The sequence below is a fragment of the Terrapene carolina genome, unplaced genomic scaffold, assembly GCF_002925995.2.
Source record: "Terrapene carolina triunguis isolate 2854851 unplaced genomic scaffold, T_m_triunguis-2.0 Scaffold22, whole genome shotgun sequence".
NCBI lineage: Eukaryota > Metazoa > Chordata > Testudines > Emydidae > Terrapene > Terrapene triunguis.
Genome location: NW_020664373.1, coordinates 2,222,166 through 2,234,267, shown reverse-complemented (window position 1 = coordinate 2,234,267; position 12,102 = coordinate 2,222,166). Strand labels below are relative to the sequence as shown.

General features: G+C 37.3%; 1 protein-coding gene across 2 annotated transcripts in view; it reads left to right on the top strand.

Annotated features, from left to right (window-relative positions):
• LOC112103933 (neuroligin 4 X-linked) overlaps nt 1-6,420 on the top strand; it is a 259,433-nt gene extending 253,013 nt beyond the window's left edge. For both annotated transcript variants that reach the window (XM_024195925.2, XM_024195923.2), the window contains one exon: nt 5,502-6,420. In XM_024195925.2, coding sequence (XP_024051693.1) covers nt 5,502-6,351 — 850 coding nt within the window. In that variant the 3' untranslated portion in view covers nt 6,352-6,420. The remainder of the gene's footprint in view (nt 1-5,501) is intronic.
• Nucleotides 6,421-12,102: the final 5,682 nt, after the last annotated feature.

Below are 12,102 nucleotides of genomic sequence, written 5' to 3'. Positions count from 1 at the left end.
GGGCTTGAGTTGGTTTCTGAGAGGGACATTGTTCCTTTCCTGAGCAAAGGGAACCACTCTACTCGCCTCTGGGAAGGCCTCAGCTGGAGTACCTTGTCCAGTTTAGGTCACTAATATATAGAAAAGATGTAGAGAAACTGGAAAGGATCCAGAGGTGAGCAACAAAGATGATCAAAGGGATGGAATGAAAGCTATACGAGCAAAGGCTGAAGGAACTGGGTGTGTTTAGTTTAGAAAAGAGGAGATTAAGAGGGGACATGATAGTGGTCTTCAGATACTTGAAAGGCTGCTACAAAAAAGATGGAGAAAAGTTGTTCTCTTTTGCTACAGAGGGCAGGATAACTGGTTATGAGTTCAAACTACAGCATAGCGGATTTAGATTAAATCTCATGAAAAACTTTCTAACTGTACAAAGAGTAAGACAATGGAAAAGACTGCCTTGGTAGCTCCTTTGCTGGAGGCTTTCAAAAGGAGGCTGGATAGCCCCCTCTGAGTTGGCATCTTGGCAGGGGATTAGACTAGATGTTTCTGACCCTATGATTCTATGAAAGGAGGTGACCATTCTCTGTAGTGGAGAAGTTGGAAAGCTCAGTCAGCCCCAGGGAATGTAGGGGAAATTGAAGTGGGACTTGACTGTATCATAGTTGGTTGGTCACAGAAAAGTGCCCTGGCAGGGGTGAGCCCTGCTACACAGGCCTAAGGGAAAAGACATTGATTTTCCTATTGAACACCTTGTGTAATAGGTCTCTGCAGAAAAATAGTAGTAAAATACTTTTCCTAAACTCTACCAAATTTGAAACAAATGATAATTTGAATGAATAGATCTCTCAGTGTATAGGCAGAACTGGTAGTGATGCCTATTATTAAGGTGGCCTGACACTTTCCATTATAAGATCCTCAGATTTCAGTTCCTTCTAGCATTTATAGTTTATTTTGAATTTAAATCTTCACTATTTCTTACAAAAGATGTGTATATTGCTTACCCTCTAATATTTTATTTCTCTGTTTGAAGATATTGGTTGATTCCAGGTCTGTGTTATTGAAATAAAGTACAATCACTATTGTTTTGGTTTCATAAATAGATACAATAGTTGTCAGAAGCCAATATTATTAAGAGATTGCATGGGAAAAATCAGAAGTGTAAAGAGTAAACTCTTTTACACACACCCACTTGCAGCAAAACTCATTGTTGAGAGGAAGTACACTCTCAAGGGTGCCTTTTGCCTTTCTATTAACAAAAGAGTGCAGTATGTTTGCAGCGCATGTGCAGCTGCAACAGTGGCACTGAACTTCAGTTGCAGAAATGCATTTTGTCATCCAGCAAAGTCACAAAGTGCCACAAAAGAATGAAACATATTTAGAATACAAAAGTGCCTGTCATAAGTTTATTATGATAAGTAGCAGTTAATATATTCATGAAAACTGTTAGATAAAGGTTACAATTTGAGCAGCATTATGTAGAGCTCAGTGAGAGATGCGGCTCCCTGCAGAGTTCTCATTCTACTGGTGTTAATACCCAGAGAAATTCAGTAGTGTTTCATTGTGAAGCCTTCCGTTATCTTAACTGGCTGCCAGAGCTTCAACTTGTGTGCATGTGTTATTATTTTGCTCCTGAATCAGCCATCACATCATTGCAAAGACATTTATTTCGTGACACTTGAGAAGCAAGCTGCATGTAGGCACTTTGAAGAGCTGTGCATCAAGAACTGTAGGTTGGGCATCACTGAGCTACCGTATATAACTGGGGCATAATGACAGGAGTCACAGCTCACAAAGAAGGAAAGTGGAAGAGAGTGGTGGATGAATTCTCTGTGATTTCCCTCTCTGGAAAGGTTAGGGTGACCAGATGTCCTGATTTTATAGGGACAGTCCCGATATTTGGGGCTCCTATTACCCCCCACCTCCTGTCCCGATTTTTCACACTTGCTATCTGGTCACCCTAGGAAAAGTCCACAGTTTGAGTCAGTCCCTCAAGGAAAATGGCTAGATGATACAAGAGAGACTATTCTCAGATACTGATCTGAAGGTACTTTGGTAGCAGACATTCACTTTGAGAACATTTCGGGTGTAGAGCGAATTTAGAGTGAAAACACTTAAAATAAGCATCATTAGTAGAGAGCAAACACTGATCAATAATTATAGTCTAGCAATTATATGAAAAGAAGAATGGTGTCTAGGCTAAAGCACAAGATTGGGAACCAGGAATTCCTAGCTGTGTCACAGACTTTGTATGTAACTTTGAGCAAGTCACTTGGCCTGCCTGTGCCTCTCTTTCGCCAGCTGAAACACCGGGGATACTAATACTAACAATTAACTCAGAGGGATGTTGTAAACCATAATTCATTGAAGTGTTCTGAGAGCTTGGCTGGAGAATGTATAGAAACACAGAAAAGATTGTTCTTCTTTTATTATATTATTATCTGCATTATTCAGGAAGCATTCCAGTAGTTTTCTTTGTTTCATAAAGACATGGATGAGCTTCCAGAATGTCTATAGGCCAAAAGGTAAATTGAAAGGCTAAAATTGCAAAACAGGAAGTGGAGGGACAGTGCCAAGTGAAAGGTCCAAAGTCAAGTGAATGGCTAATTGCCAAGTGAAACCCACTATGCAGATCCATGAGCTGTTCACATGTGTGATATTATGTCCCCCATCCAAGCCTATGGAATAGCTTCACAAAGGTTATTTCCGACTATTTTACGATATGGGCAAGAATATCCTCATATCAACAGATCTTCCATCCCCAACCCATACTCCTTCAGACTGGCATGTAAGGAGTTCCTACAGAGTGGGGCACTACTCCCCTACACACTCCCCAACCCTTTGCATTCGGAGTTGGAGGATGGTATAGGAGTATTCCCTTTATTAAACACACAATCCAGCTCTTTGTGGCGCGTGAAGGGGTGAGGGAAGGGATGGTTAGTGAAATCTAAAAACATGCCAGTTTAGCTGAGTGGGTTTTTTTTATTTTTTAATCTTTGCTGTAACCATGGTCAGCATTCTGCAGTCATTTACACAATGATAACATTATCTCAGAAATGACACTATGAGGTAAAGTAGTCCATCTTGCTGGCATTTCGGCATTTTATGGGTAAATTCCTGGCTCATTTGAATTCAATGACAAAATTTCCATTAACTTCAGAGGGGTCAGGATTTCACTTTACAGTATTGTCACATAAAAAGAAGTTGTCTTCATTTACATACATAGAGGGTGGGACGGAGTGGAAGAATAATAGTAAATGTATCCAGCCCATGATCCTGATCCTGTGTTTCATGAAATGTACTGAGTGCTCTCATGTCCCTTGGGTTTAGTTCTTTGAGCATAACTAACTTGCATTTGTTGGCTTAATTTATACACCTTCTGCACCTACACTGCAGAACATGGCCCAGGATTTTTAGGGCTATGAATTGGAACAGTGTGTGCTTAAGAAAGAGGATAGAAAATATGACACTAATTTCCTGCTATAGCTGTTCCAGGCTTTTGAGTTTCTAATGGGGGAAAATGACTTGTGCTTTTATAATCTATGTAAGTTTATCCAGGTTTTAGAATTCTTGTCTTGTGTCCAAAAGTACTGTAGTAGATATATTGCATCAAGCCAGTGCCTACTTGTCTGGATTTGCCAAATCCTCCTCTCTATTCTTTGAGAACAAAAGGAATACTTTATTTCCTTTTCAAATGCATGTTAGAATTCCTCAGAGTGGCAGCACATTGAAATCTCTGGCAGTATTGCTTGGAAAGGGAAAGCTCTACCTTAGCTTCAGACAAGGAGTAATAATATGGGATCAAATTGTGGCTCGTAGATATTACTTACAAGAATAAAATCTAAAAACTTCTGGAATACCCAACATATATCTTCAGCAGATAGCAGGCATGTGGTACAGAATAATATGCAAAACAAAACAAAACAAAATTAGATTAAGAATAATTTTTAAAATTGTATTTTACTTGATTGAATGAAGGATAAATTCCCCCTGGTAAGCAGGTGAATAGAAGCATCTTTAGATTATTAAAGCTAAATGCCAGTGTAGATCTAGCACTAAGGAATAACAGTTTTTGAACAACAAAAGAACCTTGGGAACATTTAATCATCTCATGGGCATTTAAAAAAAGAAAACAAAAAAGCTTTTAAAACTGTAATATTGGATGAGGGAATTCCTGGAACATAGATAAGAGCACATTAGAAGAAAAAGAAAAAGATTAGATTGATTTTTGAAAATGATAAACTAATGCATATGGGAATGGTGAAAAGAAATGTCAGTATAATGCATAGAAGATACATTATATACTTTAGTATGATATATTATAAACACGGACAATATTCTTTGCCCTCTGAAGGCTGAACCCTCCCCCAAAATGGAATATCTAACTAGCTGTTATACTTAGATATAGCGTTCATGTTTCAAAGAAAGGAACATGCATGTTATTGCTAAAGGGCTTGTGCAGATTCAAATTATTATTGTTTTTGGTTCTTTTAATTTTAATTTCCCCCTGCTAATTTAAAGGCGGACATTTCATTTTTAAAAAGTCAAATATGAACAGATTTATACTGAATGGTTAATATATTTTTAAAGTTTTTTTTAATATCAGATGATGTTCTTAAAAGTATAAAACTGGAAAGATGGTAGAAATACAAATTTAAATGTTGGGCTGATCAGATATTATCCCCTTAGGGATTAGCTCCGAGCTCCTGTAAAAGCAGTTGGACTAGCACTAATTTCCCTCCCCACCCCCATCCTAAGACGTTTGGACAGGGTCAAAGCCTGTGATGCTATATTTAGTAGTGTTTAACACACTGTACTCACAAATAGTAATTCGTTAATGCAAATGATAGAAAGATTTGCCACATGTCAACACAAAGCTTTTCCCTCACGTGTTTGGTGAAAAGAAGAGCTAATAGTAGCATAAAGCAAGGCATATATATAAATAGATAGAATTTTTTCTCAGTTATGTGTTAGCCCTATGTTACAATGGTTTGAAGTTATTATATACCAACATTAATTATTATTATAATGTACCCTATATATTATTATTATATACCAACTTAAAAGCATTAGGCAGATCCTTAGCTGATACATCTTGTCATAGTTCCATTGCAGCCGGAGTCTGGTTGCCATTAACAGTCAATTTTTAACAACCACACAGTGTTACCTGATACCCTGAAGCGAAAGTCAAATCTTGAGACATCCTGAGCACCTACAACTCCCACTGCTGCAGGTGCTCAGTACCTCTCAAAAATTCATCTTTAATGCCTAATCCTTGAAACCAATGCCAAAACATCAGCTGATTTCAGAGGGAGTAAGATCAAGTCCTATTTTCTATGCTATATATAGGGAACTACTGTAATATCTCATATTTCCTGTATAGTAAATGTTTTTGTTTTTTTAATGGCACCACTGCAGGGTTACATTTAGCTAACGGTCTTCAGTTTCTGTTAATTATTGTCGGATAAAACAGAGTTCATTTCTTGATTGAGTGTAATATTGTTTTGTTTTTACTGTTGTAGAGATCCAAACCAGCCTGTTCCACAGGACACAAAGTTTATCCATACAAAACCCAACCGTTTTGAAGAAGTGGCCTGGTCTAAGTATAACCCTAAAGACCAGCTCTATCTGCACATTGGCCTGAAACCCCGAGTTCGGGATCACTATCGAGCAACAAAAGTCGCCTTCTGGTTGGAACTTGTACCACACTTGCACAACTTAAATGAAATATTTCAGTATGTTTCCACAACAACTAAGGTGCCGCCTCCTGATATGACCTCATTTCCTTATGTCACCAGACGTTCTCCTGGAAAGTTGTGGCCAGCGACAAAACGCCCGGCAATGACACCAGCCAACAATCCTAAACATTCAAAGGACACCCACAAAACAGCCCCAGAGGATACAACTGTCCTGATAGAAAACAAGCGAGATTACTCCACGGAGCTGAGTGTCACCATTGCAGTGGGGGCATCCTTGTTATTCCTCAACATTTTAGCTTTTGCTGCATTGTATTACAAGAAAGACAAGCGACGTCACGAGACACACAGGCGCCCTAGCCCCCAGAGGAACACAACCAATGATATAGCGCACATACAAAATGAAGAGATTATGTCATTGCAGATGAAACAACTAGAGCATGACCACGAGTGTGAATCGCTGCAGGCACATGACACTCTGAGACTAACCTGTCCACCTGACTACACCCTTACTTTGAGAAGGTCCCCAGATGACATTCCACTAATGACACCCAACACCATAACCATGATTCCAAATACATTAACAGGAATGCAACCTTTGCATACTTTCAACACCTTCAGTGGAGGACAAAACAGTACTAATTTACCCCATGGACATTCCACCACTAGGGTATAGCTCTGCCATTTCCCCCTCTTACCCCACAAGCCACTTGGAAGAAAAAGAAGTAGAGAAAAGACCATTCACCATTGAACAACTTGTTAAAAAACAACAACAACAAGTAAACACGAAGGGCAGTCCTTATTTTCTTACTGATCCTTCCCATAGAAACTCTCTGATATTAAAAATCAGCTTCAAACCCTGTGAAATGTGAAACATATACATTGCTGTTATGATACTGCTTTAAGATCTCAGCCGCTTTGATTGAAAGTTGATGCCAGAAGAAATCACTTGAAAGGATGTTTTGAGAGTAACAAACAGAAGCAGAATCTTCTGGAACACAGAGCCAGTGACTGTACAGTTTTTTAAATATATGAAATAAAAACAAAAACACCAGTTCTTTATGTGCCATACCATGACTGGCCCTTGTTAAAACAAAGACATCACCGTGGGCTTTTATCCAGCATAAGAAGCTGTAACCAGAAGGGGGAAATAGGATTTTATTATTAAAAATAAGAGGACTATGCAGTAAAATACGTATAGTTCTGTGCAAAGAGATGACTTGCCAGCCTGAACTATATTTAAAGAAACTTTGTAAAAAGTGTACATAGCTGTGAGTTTAAAAAAATAAGCTTTTATTGACGTTTTCAGTTTGAAAAGAACTTTTAGAAATTGTGCTTTCAGTTGTGACCTATGTGTATATACATTAGTCATATCACCTCTGTTTCCTCCAAACCAAAAGGAGGATTTTCTTCTTAATTACTAGTGGTGAACAAAGACATGAGGTTTTTCTAACATGTTTCATTTATAGGAGGACATGGTGTCATACACAGAATACAGTTGTCTGTGTGACCTGCGTATTTTCCCTTACAGGTTACAGAAGTGCATGTTAAAGCATTCTTAGGAGACAGTTGTTTTTTAGATTTTTTTTTTCTTTTCTTTTTGTGTTAGCCTTCATTAAATTGCAACACAGAGATGGATCAGAAAATGGAAATCACGATTATTGTTTTAAGCTTGTTGAATTGAGCAAAGAAACAACAATACAATGAGTCCAGTTTTGTAGTTCTTGGTTATTTTAATACATTAGGAAGACTTGCTTCACAATCTAGTGCCCTGACAAACGCAAAGAAAACCTGCCTCTTGGTCAGTCTTTTATGAGGAAAACTAGCTCTATATTCACCAGCAGCTGCAGAAGAGCTTTTGCTGAGGAAGCACCCACTCAGCTTTGCCAAACCGAGGGAAAATTAAATTTGACAGGGGGTGGGGTGGTTTGTTTGGTTTTTTAAAAGTGGAAAGGTCATGACTGATTGGTATGAATAGAGCTTTTTCACCCAGTATCCCGTTATGGTGATCAAGAGTGCACCTGTCTGAAAACTCTATTTTTGCTGGTTAATTGTATAGCAGTGACAAAACCAATCAATATTGTTGAGAGCTAAAAAGAGAGGTAGCTAAATGTGCTCTGTGTGAATTTATATGAAAATTCTGGACAGCTTCATTGTCAGTAAAAGGTGAAATAATTATTCTCCCCTGCCCTCCCTTAACTGGGGAACTAAGGGCAAAACAGAGCTGTTGCACAAGGGGCTCAGCAGTTTCATTTAAACAGCTGATTCAAGTGCGAAAAGCTAGACATGAGTTATTAACTGATGAAGGTTGTTTATATTTTGTCTTTAGAAAGTGACTGCATCATCAAGAGATAGTAACCAAAGATATTTGAACAAAGTTGCTCTGCACTTGAACATGACTATCCCAGATGTATTTTGTATTTTTATTTCAGTACCAAACTGGGCACGGCACCGTCATATTGTCTGTCCCATACAGAACCTAACACAAGATGCCTTCTACCTTTGTGATAAAACACTTTGGAATAGCCAGCCCATGAAATGATATTGTAGACAATGATATCAAAATCTGTGGGCTCTGCACAACTCCTTGCTGTGTGTGCATGGCAGAGAAGTGGGTTCTGAGAGAAATGAAAAGAGATTTAATACAGTAAAAATGCATCATATGACCAATCATGTTTTATACGTAAGAAGACAGATATGTTATACAGATTAGAAAGTGTTAAAGCAACAGTCCCAACCTGCATCTAGTAGCAAATGGAAAAATTTCTTCTTCACTGATCCATCCCATAATGTTTATTAAAGCTGACTCTTTACCAGGCCATTTCCACAACCTATGTATTGCCTCAGCTGAGACGCAGTAGTTCATGACTCTAAAAAAAGGCAGTGATGCTTGGCATCATAACCAGTTGGGTATATTTGTAATGTGAATTACAGTATTTGTTTAGTACTTCCAATTGTCTTCTGCTAGCAATATGTACAGTAATGTGTCAGGCTTGTGACATTTGGGTAAAAAAGTTCCTGTAAGTGAATGATTTTAGCTTTTAAAAATAATTATGATCAAGTCAATTTAATAATTTAATACATCTGAATTGATGTATGATTTATAAATGGAAAAGATTTATAGAATCTTCATAGAATTCTATAATAATGATAACAAAATATACTTGGCAAAGAAAAGAAAACAAGAACTTTCCCAGGCTTATAGTCTTGACCTTAAGAGGCACGCAGGGTTTAATGGTTTATTTTGTTATTGTTTTGCAAATTTTTGTTTTTGCCTTAAGTAATGATAGAAGATATATATGGCTGGACACATATGTATAAACTTTTCAGCAGCATTTTTAATAATAAAATATCACAGTATTTTCTAATGTTTTGTGCGAAGAATTATGTGTTCATCCCTTTTTTTGGTAGAAAAGTATTTTTTTTAAATCTCCTTTTAATGATACAGTGTAAATGATGCCTTGCTATACAGTATAACAGTATTAAATTAGTAGAGGTTGCATTTTCAAGATATTGAGTTGGCATGGCTATTAAATATCTATAATCCTGTTGCTCAGGTGAGTGAACACCTGCTTTGACGCTCAGATGATGAACATATTCTGGAAGAGAAAGCTCCATGTGTTTATCCTTATGCTCTATGGATCCCATTGAACTCTGTTTTGTGTGTGTTTAACATTCTCACAGATCAAAGTATTCGAAGGGAATGCATAGCTGAACTGCCTCCCATGTAAATTTAAAGTTTAAGGTGAAAACATTGTCTCCCAGATTAGGAATTAAGATAAAACTATCTGTATTCATTATTACTGCCTCTGTGCCTACATTGCAATCAGCTTGCAGCATGTGTAGACATACCTGAGCTAGCTTTGATCTAGCTAGTTCAAATAACAATAGCAATGAAGCCATGGCAGCACGTTCTATACAGGCCTACCCGGTACCCTTGGTATGTACTCAAGCATCTAGCCCATACTGCCACAACTTCACTGCTCTTGTTATTTGAGCTAGATAGATCAAAACTAGTTTGGATATGTCTCTACATGCTATAGTCACACTTCTCATTGCAGTGTAGATAAATTATTCATATCTGTTTAGAATTAGATCTTTAGATTTTTAAAGCATAGTGTATATATGTCAAAACAAATGCCATGCCATCATCCATATATATTATGGGGTGAACACTAATGACATCTTCAGATATGGGAATTTTATTATTCCTGTCAAAAGATAGGTGAACAAATATAGTTTTCCCTTTTGCCATGTTAAAATTTGTTTGTTACCCAGGTTTCCTGTCATTGGAGTGATGACTATGTGGGCAGGGATGGTGTCCCTAGGCTGTTTGCCAGAAAGTGGGAATGAGCATCAGGGGATGGATCACTCGATGATTACCTGTTCTGTTCATTCCCTCTGGGGCACCTGGCATTGGCCACTGTCAGAAGACAGGATACTAGGCTAGATGGACCTTTGGTCTGACCCAGTATGGCCATTCGTATGTTCTGGCAATTAGATCTGGGTGACTACAGTAAAATATTGTCTTTCAATATTTGTTCACATTTCTAAACACAGTCAATTCAGCTGTATTTCTGCCCCTTTTGCTTTCTGTAATGATTCTGTTGAAAATTTTTACTGACAAATGTTCTGTGAATTTTGAGCATATGTTGAAAAGCAAATTTTGAATTAGTAACCCCTCAGGATTTACATCAGGACTCAGATACTAAAAGCTATGCTTGGTGAGCAGAAACATACTATATCCAATCAAACAGCTTAAATTTTGAATGTATAAAGTCTTTGCAAATAAGCTACCAATCAATAATTATTCAGCAAATATATCTGTATGAGAAATAACATCAGGAAATTCACAGCTTGTTCAGAGACAATTCAGAAAGAGAAAGAGAGGCTGGAATTGCTAAAATATTATTCATTGTGAATTGTTCACCCCAAATTTATTGTAATCATTCAGTAAATAATCTTATTTCTAGCTAAATATTTCTCTGCTAAAAAGATGGGATGAGTGACCTTCTGAAGCTAATCAAATATCAGTTCTTTTTTGAGTGTTAAGAAATATAACAAATGAGATTGGTATGTTCCTATTTACACTTTGCTAGACTATGATGATCCATGGTATTTAATATCATAGACACAACACATGAAATAGTACTATGGCAGCTATATGCTTATTTCAGTTCTGTAGTTTTGCAAATGTATTGTTTAATTTATGAAGAATAGTTTCTCATGTTTTTACTGGGCCTATTTGACTCATTAAGCCTCTTAAATGTGAATCTCTCCAAAGGCCATAAGTAGAGCTGGTCAAAAACTGGAATTTCTGTCCCACTGGAAATTCTGATATTTCAACACTTGTTCTCATCACAAATCAGGCTGAAAAGTCCATATCAACATTTTGTGCAGAATGGAAAGTTCCAAAAAAATTCAATTGGAAGTGTCTAAACATTTTGTTTTGGTTTGTTGAACTGAGTTGAAACAGTTTGTTTTGGTTCGGTTTGATGTTGAAATCCACCTGCCAGGGCTGCTACAGTGGGAATTGTATTTCAGGTGCCTCATGTCCTCTCAAGTGATTCATGACTCAAGTTATCTTTTAAAAATAGGGGCCTGATCATAAGCTGTGGTAAACTAATGCAAATCCATATAAGTCAAAGTGATGTTTACTTTAGGGATCTGGTCAAAGATTAATTAAGAATAGAGAGAGAGAACATTAAAACATACAAAGGCATATGCATAACCTGTCTAGTTTGAAACTCCACAAAGTTCATCGACATCAGGTCATTTTAGCCCAGATTTTCAACTGTCAATGGGATTTTGGCTTCTAAGTATCTAAATCCCTTTTGAAAATGAAATTTAAGCTCCTAAATCAATTAGACATTGCAATGCTGACACATCAACATCTAAATATCTTTAAAAACCTGGGCCTTTAGTTTTAGTTACAGTGAATTAAAAAAAAATCTTTCATTTATAAAGACCACTTTCTTTCTTTCCTGTAATCCTTCTGCAGGTCATCCTGAGTGACACATAGTCTTTGGCTTTTGATATCTTGTGTCATCCTTTTTCTGTACCTGACTCACAACCTTGTTATTCATTTGAGGCTTCTTTTATGTGATTGGCTTGTCATATTGGACACTGCTCTCTCAAGATGTGTTCTGAAGGATCTTTCCTGCCACATCCATTGTGTTTGTCCTCAAATCCATTCTGGATTATACAGATTTGGGTAAACAGTTTCTGCTTCTGTTTTTCTTGTTCCACTTTTACTATTTAAAAAAAAAATGTTCCTACGAAGGTGTATTCACAGAAGAGTGTTTTTCATCCCAGAAAAGTACCCTATTCTAAGGACTGCCTGCTCTTTTGCTGGTCTAACAACCATGCTTTGGCATGTTAATTGTTTTAGCTGAAGGTACCAACCTAGAGCCAATTTATTCTGCTT